The sequence below is a fragment of the Oryctolagus cuniculus genome, chromosome 12, assembly GCF_051225735.1.
Source record: "Oryctolagus cuniculus isolate XC-2025 breed Fujian yellow rabbit chromosome 12, ASM5122573v1, whole genome shotgun sequence".
NCBI classification, from domain to species: domain Eukaryota; kingdom Metazoa; phylum Chordata; class Mammalia; order Lagomorpha; family Leporidae; genus Oryctolagus; species Oryctolagus cuniculus.
In genome coordinates, this window is record NC_142878.1 from 65692670 (window position 1) to 65711507 (window position 18838).

Here is an 18838-nt window from a genome sequence, read left to right on the forward strand (position 1 = left end):
AGACCATTTGTTGGAGGGCTTTCCCAAGGAATTTCATAGGATGTTTAGCAACTTCCCTGGTCTACCCACTGGATACTGCTTAGGGCTCCTGCATCCCATACTGGAGTCTCAGCGTTGCTCCCTACTCCCAGATTCCTACTAATGTGTATCCCAGGAGGCAGTAAGTGATAGCTTCAATAGTTGGGTCCCTGCCACCCACACAGGAGACCTGGATTGGGTTCCTAGTTCCCAGCTTTGTCCTGGTCCAGTACCAGCCTTTGTGGGCATTTGGAGAGGGAACCAGCAGGAGGGAGGTCTCTCTCTTCCTCACTCCTTAACTTCCCCATTCCCTATCAAATAAATAAGTAAATAATTTTAAATGTCTCTATATATTTATTGCCAAATTCTAGAGAACAAATCTACAATGTGAACCAGACTTTATCTGTATCATTGAAAAAAGGGCTTTGATAAATCAGTTTTTAAGATCTCTCTCTGTCACTCTTTATTTTTATTTATTTATTTATTTATTTATTTATTTGACAGGCAGAGTGGACAGTGAGAGAGAGAGACAGAGAGAAAGGTCTTCCTTTGCCGTTGGTTCACCCTCCAATGGCCGCCACGGCCGGCGCGCTGTCGCCTGCGCACCACGCTGATCCGATGGCAGGAGCCAGGTACTTATCCTGGTCTCCCATGGGGTGCAGGGCCCAAGGACTTGGGCCATCCTCCACTGCACTCCCTGGCCACAGCAGAGAGCTGGCCTGGAAGAGGGGCAACCGGGACAGAATCTGGTGCCCCGACCGGGACTAGAACCCAGTATGCCGGCGCTGCAAGGCGGAGGATTAGCCTAGTGAGTCGTGGCGCCGGCCTCTGTCACTCTTTAAAAAAGACAAAAATAAATAATAAACATTCTGAATAAAAAAAGTATAGGAGCTGGCACTGTGGCGTAGCGGGTAAAGCCACAGCCTGCAGCGCCGGCATCCCATATGGGGGCCAGTTCAAGTCCTGACTGCTCTACTTCCAATCTAGCTCCCTGCTAATGCACGTGGGAAATCAGCATAAGATGGCCCAAGTCCTTGGGCCCCTGCACCCACATGGGAGACCTGAAAGAAGCTCCAGGCTCCTGGCTTTGTATCCGCCCAGCTTCAGCTGTTATGGCTGTTTGGGGAGTGAACTAGCAGATGCAAGAACTCTCTCTCTCTCTCTCTCTCTGCCTCTGTCTCTCTGTGACTCTATCTTTCAAATAAATGAATAGATATTTTTTTAAAAAATGTAATGCAAATCTAATCTGTGTAATGGGAAGAAAAGCTAGATCTCTTGCATAGTGTTTATTTATGTGACTTCTCAAAGGAGAATACACAAGAATGATACTGGATCACACCTACTAGATATTGTATATTTTAGCTTCAGTGTCTGTAAGGCCTGTCTTTCAAAGGTGGGATATAGAAAGGCTAGTTCTTCAGTTTCTTAGGATGTTACTAAAACAACGAACAACACAAGCAGGTGGAGGAGAAGAGTGCTTTAATGAAAACTTGAGCTCTTTTCTGAACTCTGTGCCAGCATTACCTTTTCTTGTTTAGAATAAACAAGAAACAATGTGTAACCTGGACAACTGGCATATTTTTAAAAATGTTTCCTGTGTTTATTAGGCACATGACTTTTAATTTGTTATTTTCCTTAACTAGACTCTATTACCTTACTGCTTTTCCAGAAGAACATTGTACAACCAAGAATTAATTTCAGTAGTCTCTTAAAGTGCTTGTTTTGCAGCAGCGCCTTGCTTCTTAAAGTAGGGTGACCACCTTCCCGTTTTAAAGAGCACTTCAGGGCTGGTGTTGTGGCGTAGCAGGTAAAGCTGCCCCTGACACGCTGGAATCCATATAGGCATCCATTCAAGTCTCAGTTGCCCCACTTCCCATCCAGCTCCTTGCTAAAGTGCCTGGGAAATCATGGAAGGATGCCCCATGTTCTTGGGCTCCTGCACCAATGTGGGAGACCTGGAAGAAGCTCCTGGCTCCTGGCTTTGGACTGGCCCAATCCCAGCCATTGTGGCCATTTGGGGAGTAAACCAGCAGATGGAAGATCTCTGTCTCTCCCCCTCTCACTCTTTCAAATAAAATAAATAAATCTAAAAAAAAAAAAAAAAAAAAAAAAACCAAAAAAAACAAAAACCACACTTCAGTAGAAGTCCTAAAACCTGTTTTATGTGCATCTTTGGTACTAACTAGCATTAAATATCCAATTAGTCTTTTTCAGCTATCTGTGGGATAGATAAATAAAAGTGGGTTTTATCTTGTCTTCATAAGAAATACCTAAATTCCACAAGTCTACCCTCTTTGTTTTGCTCAAAGCTTTGTTTCCTTGTTCTTGTAGGATACCCACATTTCCATTTCTTTGCCTGATAAAGTTTTGATTCATCATGGATAATCTGACATCAGAAGAAATTCAGCTGAGGGCTCACCAGGTTACTGATGAGGTAAATGCTTTATTGAGAATAGGTAATCCTGTTGCAGTTTTCACGGCACAGGGTCTTCCTAGTCCCTTTGTGTCAAAGAATGAATTTGCCCCTCAGTGGCATTCATTGCTCATTGCTTTTCATCAACTCACCAGAAACACTAAGTAAGGGAAGATAATTTGCATGGTTTTTCCAGATAGTCATTGCTTAACAGTTACTCACAACAGAGATACTCTAAATTTGAAGAATTCTGGATTTTTTATTTATTTCCTACTATCTGTGTAATATTCTTAGAGTTCTGTCTTCATCAAATTTTTATGAACCCCTTTAAGTGTACCATCCTAATTTTCTTTTAAGAAGGACTTGATAAGAATAACTGAAAATACAGTGACCAGTTTTCTTGATTTTGTTTTAAAGGGAGGGATGGGCTAGTGATTTTTAAACAGAATAACGTTCTGAATATAGTCTGTGTTTTTTTTTGGCTACATATTTTGAAATGTTTAAACTAAAACTGTATTTTTTTCCTAGTCTCTGGAAAGTACAAGGAGAATCCTGGGTTTAGCCATTGAGGTAAGAAAGTGTTTAATCATCAAGTTAAACACAGAAGTTTATAGGAGGGATCCTGATAGCACTAGCTGGAGTTGCTGCTAAAGTACATTCTATCAATATACTTTATTATTTGAAACCTGCAATTACTGAAATTGTCAAACCATGTGCTAACTGGCCTTTTCTGCTTTTCCCTTTGTGATGGTATTGGAATATGCTCGGAAAGATGAATTAATTTTAAGTTTTTGACTTAATTATTTTTGGATATTATGTTGAAGTGTGTTGATTTAAGAATGCTAGTTCTGGCCGGCACCGCGGCTCAGTAGGCTAATCCTCCGCCTTGCGGCGCTGGCATAGCGGGTTCTAGTCCCGGTCGGGGCGCCGGATTCTGTCCCGGTTGCCCCTCTTCCAGGCCAGCTCTCTGCTGTGGCCTGGGAGTGCAGTGGAGGGTGGCCCAAGTGCTTCGGCCCTGCACGCCATGGGAGACCAGGAGAAGCACCTGGCTCCTGCCTTCGGATCAGCGCGGTGCGCCAGCCGTGGCGGCCATTGGAGGGTGAACCAATGGCAAAAGGAAGACCTTTCTCTCTGTCTCTCTCTCACTGTCCACTTTGCCTGTCAAAAAAAAAAAAAAAAAGAATGCTAGTTCTATCTGTAGCTCCAATCCTCTGAGGATGAATTTCCAAATGATTCTAGTCTTGCTATTTGTCAGCCCTTTTAAGGTCTTATTTCTGTTGGTTTAGGGTATTTAATTAATTAATTTATTTTTTACTATTGGTATTTTCCCTCTTTGTTTTAGTCTCAGGATGCAGGAATCAAGACCATCACTATGCTGGATGAACAAGGGGGTGAGTTAAAGTTACTGACAGAAATTCTTAAATTGCTTTACAATGCCAAAATGTTCTATCAAATCAGCCCTGTATAGATTTTCCTTTGAGAATGCCTTAACTTTGTAAGATGAGTGATGTGTTTACTTCTGATTTTAATGACATCATGTTTATTGCCTGGTTAGCACAGGGGGCAGTGACCAACTATATACCAAGTATGTGTTAGGCCAGCATCGCTTATTGTGTGCATCAGGCCTCTATGCATTCTTACTTCACCCTAGAAATCAAAGTTAAGTCCTAAAACCGATTTAGATTCAGATTAACTTGGGAACATTTGATTTGAGTTGGCCTTGAGAAATCTCATCTGTTTTTGTTTAGTCTTGTGGTCACCTCAAGTTTCAAGCATAATAAGTGATAGGAATGCTGGAGATCTGATGTGGTCAGAGTACACTTGCTTGCATTGGGAGGGCGCTAAATCTTCACATGCTCCTGGTGTACAGATTTCTTTAGAATAGATCCTTCCACAATTATAAGCCATTGTCAGTATGGGTGTAAGAGTGTCTTCATGTTGAACATTTTGTAATATCTTCTGACACTGATAGATTTATTCTTTGTGGTATAGTATTGGTAGATTTGAAGTTGAAGTTTGCTATTCCACTATGGCGTTTTCTTGTTGATACTGTAACAGAAAATGTACCTTCAACACTTTATTCTTAGAACAACTAAACCGCATAGAAGAAGGCATGGACCAGATAAATAAAGACATGAGAGAGGCAGAGAAGACCTTAACAGAACTCAACAAGTGCTGTGGCCTTTGTGTCTGCCCATGTAATAGGTGAGTGGATAAATCAAGTTTTTTTCAAAATCAGTAAATGAGAGCATCTCCTCCCAAGTAAGGTTAGAAGTATGACTGGACCTAGATGAGGATGTTTGTTAGGTAAACTTAAAATATTTCTTCTTTTGGCAGATTGAGTGCTTCATGCGAATAGCTATGTTCACTGAAAACCATGGCTTACTTTTGGCCAATACTGGGAGCGATTTCCAATTTTAATTTGTAGTAAAATACAAAAATTTTGGAAAATACATATTTGAACGATACAGAGCTGGATGGGGTTAGTGTCTTTCGTTTCAAACAAGGAAAGTTAATAAAACTCGAGTATGTGTTCTGTGATAGGCTCCTGAGAGATGGCTAAAGGAATAAAGGACTTGGGCCTTGTTTTCAAAAGACTGCTATGTTGTTGGGCGTATGAAGAAAAAACAGAAAATATGTAAATCTAGTGTTAGCTCATATGATATCAATTAAGAATAGGGGGAAAGGTGATAAAGGTTGGGCTGGAGAACATCTTACAGAAGAGGTGGCAGATGAGTTAGACTTTCAGTGATTAGCAGGAATTTGGATGAACCTGAGAAATAGGGAGGGCATTTTGCTATGTAAGATTCAAAGGAAACAAGGATTAAGGAAGCTGCCAAGCTGAGGAATTGATAGGTTAGAGTGGAGTATATGATTATATAACCAGGAGACTAGTTAAAAACTTACTGTATTCTAGGCCAGTGAGGTTGGACTTTATTAGTGAGGATAGAGAAGGTGCTTGCACAAATCAAGAGAATTTATTTTAAATCAATTGATTATATCTGTAATAAGAAGAAATGCTGAAGACTTGGAGACTAGTACATTGGCACATGAAAGGTCTTCAAAGCACTATGTATGATGAGATTTTGCATGACCCAGAAGAATTCATTCTTTTGGTGCCTCCATTGTGAATATTTAAATTCTCTACTTATCCTTGGGTAAACCAGACTCTGTGATGTTGACAAATACAGCATCTATTCAGACTAACAGGAGGTCTGATTCTAAGACAGTTTACCATGGTCTTTCTCTTCTGTTAGAAGGAGTGCATCTTTGTTGTTTAAAAAAGTAATTAATAAAATAACTTTGAACTTTACTCTTAGTTGAAATGACAATGTCTAGGGATTGAATGACTATGCTTACTGCTGAAAGTATTCATTTCTAAAGATCTTTGTAAACATTAGTACTTCCATTCATTTGTCTCAGTTGATCTGTTAGTCCAAGAGTGGCATAAAAAGGTTTACTGACTCTTAGCATTTTGATTCTTCAGAGGACTTAGGAATGGAGGAGTTTTTGTCCTATTTTCAAATGAATGTTTTCATGTAACTACATGTTCTGTGCCATTTCTGCTAGAGAAAATAGAGTTAAGTTGCCTGTTGATCAACTTTAGTGTTTGTTTTGGCCAGGCTTTCAGATTCGATGGTGTTCTGCCAGTCTTGTCTGTTGGCTTCCTGTTCTAATGTAAAACTATTGACTTGTTTTAACCTTGGTTGACTCGCTGAAAGTCCACATTTTAATAACTGACTTCTCAGGGTATCGCAGGTTCTTTAGGCAACTAAGTCATAAATGTGCAGATTATTGGATTCCAACTCTTAGCTATATTTTGCAAGCTTGTTCCTTTACCCTTTGTTCTGTGTAGTCACTTGGAAGAGTGAAGAAAAAAGAATGTATGTTGCTCCCCCTCTTCTTGGAGGAACGACACAGGACCCTGCGCTGTTCTTTTGTCTGCTCGGCCCTTCCCGGGTTTGCTGCTGGTTCTTCCCGGGTTGGCTGCTGTCCCTTCCACCTCCGTGGAAGGGCGGTTCCCCCTGCCACTTTCCCCACTTCCGTGGGGGAGCGGCACACCGCCGGCCAGCTCTCTCGGGGGCTGCTCAGATGTTATTCGGATGTTCCCCTTAGATGTTCCTGGTGCATGTTGTTTCTCTCCTCCTTTATAGTCCTCTTCCACCAATCCCAACTCTGCTACCCACACGCCGAGCACGCTGCTCTCCTCCAATCAGGAGCAGGATCAGCTCCTGCAGGTTACTGGTCGAACTGGAGGCAGCTGTGTAAAAGTTGTTTACTCCTCTCCCAGTGCCATTTTGTGGGAGAGAGCAGATGCATAGAATAAGTCTTAATTCCAGTAACTTAGTCTAGTCTGAGTTGCTCCCCACAAATGTAGGTCAATTTCTTTGAGATAGGTGTTAGGAGAAAAACAAAGAGGAAGTCCTTCCTAGAATCCAAAGCAAGATCAGCTCGTAAGTCATGGGTTGTTAAATGGGAAGAGCTTTGAATCCTAAGATTATTGAAGTGAGAAATTGCTCTACAGAAGTTTTTTTTGTTTGTTTGTTTTGTTTTGTTTTGTTTTGTTTTTTTGACAGGCAGAGTTAGACAGAGAGAGACAGAGAGAAAAGAGAGAAAGGTCTTCCTTCTGTTGGTTCACCCTCTAGATGGCCACTATGGCCAGCGTGCTGCGCTGATCCGAAACCAGGAGCCAGGTGCTTCCTGGTCTCCCATGCAGGTGCAGGGCCCAAGCACTTGGGCCATCCTCCACTGCCTTCCCCGGGCCACAGCAGAGAGCTGGACTGGAAAAGGAGCAACCGGGACAGAATCTGGCACCCCAACTGGTACTAGAACCTGGGGTGCCAGTGCCGCAGGCGGAGAATTAGCCTAGTGAGCCACAGCGCTGGCCTCTACAGAAGTATTAATTGTGAACTGCAGCCAAGCATAGGCAAGCTTTTGTTAGACACCAATGGGAGAGAAAATAGAATATGGTCTTCAGCCTTCTCACCTCAGCAAAGCCTTTACTCAGTGGGTCAAGAGGATACACTTCTTAACAGATAGAATCAAGGGGCGACTGTAACAGAACAGTTGTTCCCTGAAGAGGAGAGAGTGATATCTCAGTTTAAAAATGTCTGATTTCTATTCTTTTTCTTTCATCTATTTCTTCTTTATATACCGTTGAGGCCTCCTCATCTTAACTGCTAATCAGAGTTTCAGTTAGGCTTATCATATAAGCAGTCGTAACATGAGCTTCTCAGAGGCCGACGCATGATCTTGGTCTTTGTATAAACCTAGTATTAATTCAGGTAGTACTAGTAGTAGTAGTAGCAACCCAGTTCTATAGTCTCTTACCTGCCATTCAGAAATCTAAAGACTCCAAAGCCAAGGTTTTTTGTTTTTTCGTAAATAGCGTTACCACTTACTAAACTGCAAAATGTAACCTGAACTGAACATTTAGTTTTTATTTGTCACACTTAGTGTAAATATTAACTTGTTTTACTATAGAAATATTTATGTATTTGATTATGTGGTACTACTGAGAACATCTTGCATCCCAGTGTTTTAGATGAAAATTGTAGTAGGCCTGTGCATTAATTTAATCTGTCATTCTGAATGTTTCTAATTTAATCCTTGAACAACGGCCTCAATAAGATCCATGCTCTTATTATCACCATTCTACATCTGGAGAAACAGAGGCACAAAGAAGCTACATTAGCAAATGGAAGAGCCGGGATTCAAGACCTGCCAGAGCTCTTGCCTGAGCTATAAGCCACATTGCTTTTTTGAGCTTTTTTGTTGTTGCTGATATTGGATGCATTGCTGTTTAGAAAATGCTTGAGTAGATTTGTCCTTTAAGATTTCTTTTGTTCAACAGGATTAACTGAAGCCAGATCAGAAAATCTTTTTTTTTTTTTTTAAATAAGACATGGAAATATCTGTACTTAAAAGAACTTTGTGTTATGAGAGAATTTTAACTGTAGCTGATTCTAAAGGCCTGATAGAATTTAACAACAGATTACTAGTATTAAAGTTTAAAATAATGAATAAATACCGTGGTTTACTACATTGGAATTCTAACAGCACAATAACACATACCCTTTTTAAAAAATATCCTTTATATTAGACAGTAACCAATAAACTATAATTAGCAAGGAGACAGACTTAAAATGGAATGTCACATAGCAGTGAACTGCCTGATATCCCAGTTTACATGTTCTTTGATAAGATATTCTTCTATGTTGAGTTGGTCTTATAAAGTCCAACGTAAAGGCACATAGTTTGAAGACAAATCAGTATTTAAGACCCCTTACTAGGGAAATTCAAAATAGGTGCTATAGGTCTTTTGCTATTCCAATCTTATGTAATATTGAGATATGCAAACCGAGCTGTGAATGGCTAAAACACATATTGGTTAATGTTTCCTTCAACAACTGAATGTTACCTCCATCCTACTCACTGAAACACAGAGATCTACCTCTGGTGCTGGCTGTCTTATTTGTTGTTACTCTTTTTTTTTTTTTTTTTATGTTCCATATGGTATTTGATATTTATTAAGTGATCAATAAATACTTGTTGATTGAATGTCCTTGCAGAACTTGTTGACTGGTGGGAGAGTTAGAAGTGGAAATACACTTTTAAAAATTATAATTCAAATGAAATTTGTGATAAAAGCAATGAAGGAAATGTATAGCCACTAAGGAGTGAGGAAGTTTCACATCTCCAGTAGTATTTCCCTTCTCTTGTATTAATTTTTATAATTTTGGTAAGGAATATTGTCACTCAAACTTTCTGAGGAACAATGAAGTGTGCTGTGGTTTAAATGGTTTTCTTGTTTTTCTTTTTACCCAGATTCTCAGATGTTGGTTGTTTCTATGAAACCAGGCAGGAATTTGAATGCATTGTATTTTTAAAACTCTAAAACTGCATCTGTTCTGTTTGGCTGGCGTTTACTATTCTCTGTATTTCATTCTCTCATCTAATCTCTTCCTTTCTAACCTGCTTACTAAAAATGAAGATTTAACCTCAGAAGCCGGGCTCAGTAACTGCTCAAAGGGAACACTGAGATGCAGTCTTGTGGCGCAGTTTGGGCTGCTAACCTGCTATCTAAAGGTGATGCTTCACGTGGCTTTCCTGTGCATGCGCATGGATTTTGTGAATGATGGAGACTGTCGTAAAACCTGTGCTGTGGTGTGGGATGTAAAGTGAATTTGTTCTTCATGGGTGCTGTTTGACAAATAATGGACTTGATAAAAGAATTTTAATGTATAATACCACCCTTTAATGAGTGCCTGTGATCATTAAGTTCTGGCTAAATAGCATTTAAGATTACTACGTTTTCTAAACAGTTTAAAATAGGTTAAGCTTTGTAGACAGCTCCTGCAGTCTAGCTCTGACCAAAGGTAAGGGATTTCAGACTAAATGCACCTTTTTCTTCATAGGACTCTGATTTTAGCATCCTATCTTCCATTAAGTTTCCTTACTCCTTTCTGGTTCCTGAATGAAAATTTCCTTTATGAAAGTGTTGCTTCTAATGATTTGGATTTCCCATGATTTAGGTCACTATCAAATCAAGGATTTAATTGCCTGTCTAAGTCACCTTAAATCTTATTTGAAAACAAGGTGGGATATAAATTTTAAATGTTGCTGTGTCTAGAATCTTTTTTATTTTATTTTTTATTATTTGAGAAGAGCCAGAGCTCTCATCTGCTGGTTCATTCCTGAGAAAACTGCAGGGGCTGGGGCTGGGCCAGGAGCCAGGAACTCAATGTAGGTTTCCTGTTTGGGTGGCTGGAACTCAGTTACTTGAGCTATCACTGCTACCTCCCAGGGTCTGAGCAGGAAGATGGAGTCAGGAGCCAGAACTGGGCATTAATGTGGGCGCTCTTACGAGTGTCGTGGCCACTAGGCCAAACACCTGCCTCTATCTTCTTTTTCAAAATAAAAGTTGTCCCTCCTTATACATATTATAATCTATTCCATAATAGATCATTGCCTGCGATGCTGTGAAGCTCGTAAGTGCTTATTAGAGTACCAGCTACTCCACTTCTGGTCCTGCTCCCTGCTTGTGTGTCTGAGAAAGCAACAACAGATGGCCAAGTACTTGGACCAGGTTCCTGACTTGCCTGACCCAACCCTGGCTGTTGCAGCCTTTGACGAGTAAACCAGTAGCTGAAAGATATCTCTGTCTGTCTGTCTATCTCTCTCTCTGTACCTCTTTACTTGAAAGGCATAATGAGAGAGCCAGACAAAAATCTTCTATCCTCTGGTTCACTCCCTAAATGTCCATAACAGCCAGGTCTGGGCCAGGCTGAAGCCAAGAGCCAGGAACTCCATCCAGCTCTCCCACATGGTAACAGGGACCCAAGTACCTGGGCCATCTTTTGCTGCCTTCTCAGGCACCTTAGTAGGAAGCAGAACCAGAAGCGGTAGCCGACACTTAGATGTGGGAAGGTGGCATCTCAAGCAGTGGCTTAACCTGCTGTGTCACACCACTGGCCTCACTCCTTAAATTTGGATCTTTATGAGAATTATGAAGACTATGCTTAAAGGCTTAAAAATTAAATATTTGATTTCTACCATTTATTTCTTACTGTTTGTTTCTTGCTGTTTTTCTCCTCTACAGCTTGACTATCCAACACATGCACATATGCATATATCATATCCACTCCATATTATAACTAGTTTTTTAAAAAATATTTATTCATTTATTTGAAAGGCAGCATTACAGAGAGGCAGAGGCAGAGAAAGAAAGGTCTTCCATCTGCTGGTTCACTCCCCAGATGGTTGCAATGGCCAGAGCTGTGCTGATCCGAAGCCAGGAGCAAGGAGCTTCTTCTGGGTTTCCCACGCAGGTGCAGGGGGCCCAAGCACTTAGGCCATCTTGTACTGCTTTCCCAGGCCATAGCAGAGAGCTGGATGGGAAGTGGAGCAGCTGGGACTCGAACTAGCATCCATATGAGATGCTGGCACTGCAGGCAGAGGCTTTACCCACTGTGTCACGGTGCTGGCCCCTATAATTAGTTTTTTTAAATAAGGTTTACTTATTTACTTGAAAGAGTTATACACAGAGAGAAAGAGAGGCGGAGAGAGAGAGGTCTTCTTCCATCCACTGGTTCACTCCCCAGTTGGGTGCAATGGCCGGAGCTGAGCCGATCTGAAGCCAGGAGCCAGGGACTTCTTCCAGGTCTCCCATGTGGGTGCAGGGGCCCAAGAACTTGGGCCATCTTCCACTGCTTTCCCAGGCCATAGCAGAGAGCTGGATCGGAAGTGGAGCAGCTGGGACACAAACCGGCGCCCCTATGGGATGGTGGCACTGTAGACGGCAGCTTTACCCACTACACCACAGCACGGTCCCATATAATTTCCTTTTCTCCTTGATATGAAGAATAATAGCTAATATTTGGATTCCAGTATCCCAGTATGTAGACTATCAATGTTTCTAGGCATACTACCAGAGAATTCTAAGTTACTCCTCGAATTCTAAGTTACTGTTCAGTGACCCATTGAACTTAAATGAAACAACAATAAAAGATTCCCAGGCTATAAACCAAATGTACTGAAGCAAAATCTTCAAATAACCAGCTTTCTCTTATGGTCAGTCAAGTTTGAGAAATACTACCCTTAAAGCATTTAAGATCTTTTGGAAGGAAGGCAAATTAATTTCAAACCATTATTGCATTTCAAACACTTTTTAGTTCATGAACTTGGGTAGGCAGCCCCCTTGACAATGCCTTTGAAACATACAGCTTTCATCATGTTCCAACTTGGTAGGGAAAGCTTCAGAGTAATGGCAGGTGGCAAGGTGTGGATCAGTCGAAAGTCGTTACCTAGAGCGAAGGTACAGGAATAGAGACACAGAGTTCTCTTGAGGCTGAATGTTAGAAATCAAAAGCATTTGTTTTTGAAAATTCAAATTTTTATTTGAAAAATAAGGCTGATGTGAATATAGATATTTAATCTGGTTTCATAAACTTAATAATTAAGAAATCAAAAGCATTTTAAAATCATCTTAAACATACAGAACATATCATAACTGCATGAAAAAAGTGCATATATTTTCCAAACCTATTAGAAGGTAAGCATGCAATTCAATGCAAAGCTGTAAAGCATTCCAAAGTCAGCATTTTTTTTGTTTTCTGCCTTGATATTGGAAGAACATCCAGTCGTTTTAATGGGAGAAGAATTTGATAACCAATACTCTTCTTTGTTTATAGGTTATGCTTCAATTAAAACTCATTCACCTTACCATTTTAAAACAATTCATATGCATCTTTTTTAGGAGTGTACATTGGTATGAACACTTAAAAATTTATTTATTTATTTATTTGAGAGATAGAGTTACAGACAGAGAGAGGGAGAGACAGAAACATCTTCCATCCACTGGTTCACTCCCCAAATGACCACAAGAGCCAGAGGTGGGCCAATCCAAAGCCGGGGCTTCTTCCAGGTCTTCCCCATGGGTTTAGGGGCTCAAGCACTTGGGCCATCTTCCTCTGCTTTCCCAGGAGATAGCAGAGAGCTGGATCAGAAGAGGAGTAGCCAGGCCGTGAACTGTCACCCAATGGGATCCCAGCATCATAGTGCTGTCCCCTCATAATGCATCTTATGTCCCTTGAATCCAACTGTCAGAGGAAGAGTTCTCATAAGTGCTTAAGGAATTTTAAATCTTGCCTGTTAAGTTTGAGAAAGAGGTTGAGGCATGTGACTATCCCTTGAAAAACAGGAGCCTGCAAATCCTGTACCAGTCTACTGCCCTTTCTGGGCCAAGACTCTCAGAAGTACAGTATCTCACTATTCACTTTCCCACCTGTTTCACAATCTGAGCCCATTTCATATTTCATTCGTTAATACTTCTGGTTACTAACTTTCTGAAGACTAATATATGGTTGTTGTTGATTTGACAGACAGAAGGAGAAACAGTCTGAGAGCCCCCACCCACTGTCAGATCCCCAGATGCCCAAAGTAGCCTGTGCTGGGCCAGGGCCAATGCTGGGGATTTGGGGCTGAAGTTGTGGGTGGCAGTTTTAAGCTGCTGCCCATCACTCTGGCATCCCATACCAAAGTGTTGGTTTGAGTCCTGGCTGCTCTGTTTCCAATTGAGCTTTCTTTAATGCACCTTGAAAGCAGTGGAGGATGGCCAAGTACTTGGGCCCCTGCCACCCACACAGGATACCTGGATAGAGTTCCTGGCTCTTGGCTTTAGTGGTCTCAGCTATGGCTGTTGCGGCTGTTTGGGGAGTCAACCTGCAGGCAAAAGATCTTCATCTCTTTCTCCCTGTCACCTTTCAAATAAATAAATCTTTTTTTTCCTTAAGATTTATTAAATTTTGGCCGGCGCCGCGGCTCACTAGGCTAATCCTCCGCCTAGCGGCGCCGGCACACCGGGTTCTAGTCCCGGTTGGGGCACCGGATTCTGTCCCGGTTGCCCCTCTTCCAGGCCAGCCCTCTGCTGTGGCCCGGGAGTGCAGTGGAGGATGGCCCAGGTGCTTGGGCCCTGCACCCCATGGGAGACCAGGAAAAGCACCTGGCTCCTGGCTCCTGCCATCGGATCAGCGCGGTGCGCCGGCCGCAGCGCGCCGGCCGCGGCGGCCATTGGAGGGTGAACCAACGGCAAAGGAAGACCTTTCTCTCTGTCTCTCTCTCTCACTGTCCACTCTGCCTGTCAAAAAAAAAAAAAAAAAAAAAAAAGATTTATTTATTTTTTTGAAAGGCAGGGTTACAGAGAGGCAGAGGCAAAAAGAGAGAATGAGAGAGATCTTCCATCCACTGGTTTGCTCCCCAAATGGCTGTAACAGCCGGAGCTGGCCTGATCCAAAGCCAGGAGCCAGGAGTTTCATCTGTCTCCCACATGGGTGCAGAGGCCCAAGGACTGCTTTCCCAGGCCATAACGGAGAGCTGGATCAGAAATAGAGCACCTGGGACTTGAACCAGCGCCCACATGGGTTGCCAGCACTGTAGGTGGCAACTATACTGGCTATGCCACAGTAAAAGCCCTTCAAATAAATAAATCTTTAAAAAAAAAATGAAAAAAACAGGGAGTTGAATCCATTCAATCCAGGAATCCTATGTTATTGGCAGAAACCCAATTATTTAAACCATTACTGCTGCCTCCCAGTGTCTGCATTAGCAGGAAGCTGGAGTCAGGAGCCTGAGCCAGCTGTCAAACACAGGCAGTCCACTGTGGGACACGGTATCTTAACCAGAGTCTTAGCCACTAGGCTAAATACCTGCCTTGTTTATTTTGTTTTCTATCTACTACTCTGCTTTATAATTTTGCCTGGGGCTTACATGATTAACAAAGAAAACATGTAAATAGGTTTCAGTAAACTGACAGATAATTATATGAAAATATACATATAGGGCTGGCCTTGTGGTACAGTGGGTGTAGCCACTGCTTGTAACACCAGCATTCCATATCAGTGCCAGTTCAAGTCCTGACTGCTTTACTTTTAATCCAGCTCTCTGATAATGCGCCTGGGAAGGCAGTAAAGCATAGCCCATGTTGTTGGACCCCTGTCACTCATGTGAAAGACCTGGATGGAGTTCCTGGTTTTGACCTCACCCGGGCTTGGCTTTTGCCACCATCTGGAGAGTGAACCAGAGAATGGAAGATCTCTGTGTGTGTGTGTGTGTGTGCGCGCGCGCGTGTCTCCTTCTCTATGTCACTCTTTCAAATAAATAACTCTAAAAAAACTAAATACTCATTTAAAAATGTATGTCCCACCTTTTTCAAGGGAAGATTTAACTGTACAGCATAAATAGGAAATATAATTGCAACTTAAAGTGGAACCAAGAAAGGCAGTATGAGAACTAATTTTTTGGTGTTTATAAATTTGTTTAGTTTTGCAGTGCCTGTTATCAAAACAGGAAGTAGTACCCTTTCTGTAGCATTAATGGTTAAGAACAAAAATCCAATTATAGGTTTGCCAAAAATGAATACCCGTATGCCTCTGAAGGAAAGAGTCACTGTTTTCACAAACTTTCTTATCTCAGTTGTACCAGTTTGAGTAGTAATTCTCATGGTAAAATTCTGCCAATGACTAATTTTTGGCCATACCTATTACATGTAAAGCACATGCTTTTGCTTTTATTTTTAGAAGATCTAGACTTAGAATCTTTTTTTTAGCAACAAAAAAGTAAACTTTTTTTTTTGGAAGAAGGAAAAAAAAGCCCTCAACCAAAGGATTTGTAACTGGCACCAATGTGACCAAGGCTTTAGTTGTCCAATTTTTTTTTTTTTTCTTTTTGCAGGCAGAGTTAGACAGTGAAAGAGAGAGACAGAGAGAAAGGTCTTCCTTTTGCCATTGGTTCACCCCCCAAATGGCAACTAGGCGGGCGTGCTGCACCAATCCAAAGCCAGGAGCCAGGTGCTTCCTCCTGGTCTCCCATGCAGGTGCAGGGCCCAAGCACCTGGGCCACCCTCCACTGCCTTCCCGGGCCACAGCAGAGAGCTGGCCTGGAAGAGGGGCAACCGGGACAGAATCTGGTGCCCCAACCAGGACTAGAACCTGGTGTGCCGGTGCCGCAGGCAGAGGATTAGCCAAGTGAGTCGCGGCGCCGGCCTGGTTTTCCAATTTAGAAATAATTCATGTCTTTCATGATATTTCTTTTTTGAGAAATACTTTTAAAATTTCCTGCCAAATTGTAATTTAGAATACCTGATCAGCTGAAACAACCCTGGTTCAAGTAAGAGTAGGCACCCAGAGTTTAAGAATGGTCTCTTCAGCCTTCTTTATCATCCTTCCCACTGTGAGATGTCTCCAAGGAACTTGTTAAGGCATTTCAGAACAGCTTTCCTAGGGGACTTGTTTTTCTCTAGTGACCATTAACCTCTTTTCTGGCAAGTACCAGAAGCCAAGGGAACCTGAGAAAATCAAATGATTGCTGTTTGCAACTTGCTAACAGCTTAGTGAAGATTTGACAGAAGTACTATCTGGGCCCTTTAAAAATGATTTGATGTCAGTGGGTTTACTAATTCATCTTTTTCCTATCCCATGTTGCCATGAAGTGAAGCATAGATTCAGCAATATCAGCTTTTCTGCTAGATTTTAGGGTCTTCTTCAAGATGAACAGTACTAATTATTACAACTGTCCCTCTCCTGCTTTTTGGTATCTCCGTATTCCTGACTCTTAATAGGACGAAGAACTTTGAGTCTAGTAAGGCCTACAAGACAACATGGGGAGATGGTGGAGACAAGTCGCCTGGCAATGTGGTGTCTAAGCAGCCGGGCCGGGTAACAAATGGTCAGCCTCAGCAACCAAGCACCGGGGCAGCCAGCGGTGGATACATTAAACGGTATGCCAGCTCCTCCCTCTGTCTGCGCCTTTCTAATCTCTCACGTGAACCTAACTTAGCAAATAGAAATAGTGTTTTTTCCATTTTTGAAATATATTTCAGAATCTGCCTGTGACAAAAACGTTGACTGTGGTTGTTGCCTGTGGATGATGGAATTAATTTCTCCTTATACTTTTCAGTACTTGACTGTTACTGGAGTAATATTTTACTTCTGTAGATGGAAAAATATGTATCATGTAGAGCAGGGACCGGCTGGGTTCCTGTAAAGGGTCAGGCAGTAAATACTTCATACAGTTGCAGTTGCAGTTACTCGGCTCTGCTGCTATAGAACATAGCCACATAGCATGCATAATCAAATGAGCATGATTTATTTTTGGGGGCTGGCATGTAGCACAGCAGGTTAAGCCACTGCTTGTCTTCAGCATCCCATGTTGGAGTCTGGTTCAAGTCCTAGCTGCTCCACTTTTGATCCAGCTCCCTGCTAATGCATTCACTCCCCAAATTGCCTCAAGGCTGGGACTGAGCCATGCTGAACCCAAGAGCCAGGAACTCTATCCAGGTCTCCCACATGGGTGGCTGGAACCCAAGCACTTAGGCTGTCATCCACTGCCTTCTCAGGACATTAACAGGGAGCTGGATATGAAGTACAGCAGCCAGGACTCAAATTGGCCCTGTAATATAGGATGGGATGCAGGCCTTGAATAGGCCCTCTAATATGGAATGCAGGCATTATAAGTGCTGTCTTAACTTGCTGCACCACAGTGCTGGCCCCTGGATAAACTTTATTTACAAAATCAGATCGCAGGCCAGATTTGGCCTTTTAGCCGTAGTTTTCATACCTCTTTTAGAGCAGTGGTTCATTGTACCTAAGCATGCATTAGAATCACCCGGAGGGATTTATTAAAATATAGATTGCAGGGATGCAGTAGAACTAGAGGTTGAGTATGAGAATTAGTGTGATCCTGTGTCTAACAAGTTCTCAGGTGATGCTAGGAATCACATTTTGAGAAATACTGTTCTTGTTCTATAGTTGTTTTCTAATCTTCTCCTCCATGGTATTAACAAGCTGTGCTCTCCTTGATCAGTCTTTCAATTTTTATTATTCAATAAACCCCAAGAATAGTAACTTACATCCCCTTGAATATTTTTATGAAAATTAAATCCAGACTTAGGCCATTTTAATTGGACAGAAATAATTAACTATCTTTTTATCATAGTATCACTAATGATGCCAGAGAAGATGAAATGGAAGAGAACCTGACTCAAGTGGGCAGTATCCTGGGAAATCTAAAGAACATGGCCCTGGACATGGGAAATGAGATTGAAGCTCAAAATCGACAAATAGACCGGATTACAGAAAAGGTAAAGTCTTTTTATGACCACAAGAAAATGAGACATCCAATTTGTTTTTTTTTTTTCTTTTTTTTTTTAACTTTTATTTAATGAACCAATTTGTTTTGATAGTGGACATCTGTGCTCGATACTTGGGGGGAAAAGATTAGAGCAGATCTTGTCCTCCTAGGACTTACAGTTTTGATGAGGCAACATTTTCTAGCACACTGATAAACAAGAGCCACATCTTCCTGTCTCTTGTATGGCAGTTGGTTAATTTGAAAGCATGGCATCGCAATGACTTCATACATGAAACTATTATTATCTTTGATGGTGCTTTTATTTATTTTTTTAAAAACCCTGAATAAGTTCACTTTTTTGTTTTAAATATTTATTTATTTGAAAGGCAGAGGCAGAGTTACAGAGAGGCAGAAACAGAGAGGTCTTCCATTGCTGGTTTACTCCCCAAGTGACCGCAACAGCCAGAGCTGGGGAGATCCGAAGCCAGGAGCCTGTAGCTTTTTTTTTTCTTCTTACTTTTTTTTTTTTTTTTTTTTTTTTTTTTTTTACTTTTTTTCCTTTAAGATTTATTTATTTATTTATTTGAAGGGCAGCATTACAGAGAGGCAGAGAGAGAGAGAAAGAGAGAGAGATCGGTCTTCCATCCACTGGTTTACTCCCCAGATGGCCACAATAACTGGAGCTGCACTCATCTGAAGCCAGGAGCCAGGAGCTAGGAGCTTCTTCTGGGTCTCCCACATGGGTGCAGGGGCCCAAGGACCTGGGCCATCTTCTACTGG

At 41.7% G+C, this 18838-nt stretch overlaps 1 protein-coding gene across 4 annotated transcripts in view; it reads left to right on the forward strand.

Annotated features, from left to right (window-relative positions):
• The window catches only part of SNAP23 (synaptosome associated protein 23), a 36956-nt gene that overhangs the window by 13702 nt on the left and 4416 nt on the right, over window positions 1–18838 (forward strand). For 2 of the 4 annotated variants that reach the window (NM_001446621.1, NM_001446619.1), the window contains 7 exon segments: window positions 2350–2452; window positions 2960–3001; window positions 3774–3822; window positions 4519–4636; window positions 9260–9292; window positions 16548–16706; window positions 17924–18068. In NM_001446621.1, coding sequence (NP_001433550.1) covers window positions 2396–2452; window positions 2960–3001; window positions 3774–3822; window positions 4519–4636; window positions 9260–9292; window positions 16548–16706; window positions 17924–18068 — 603 coding nt within the window. In that variant the 5' untranslated portion in view covers window positions 2350–2395. 4 annotated transcript variants of the gene reach the window in all.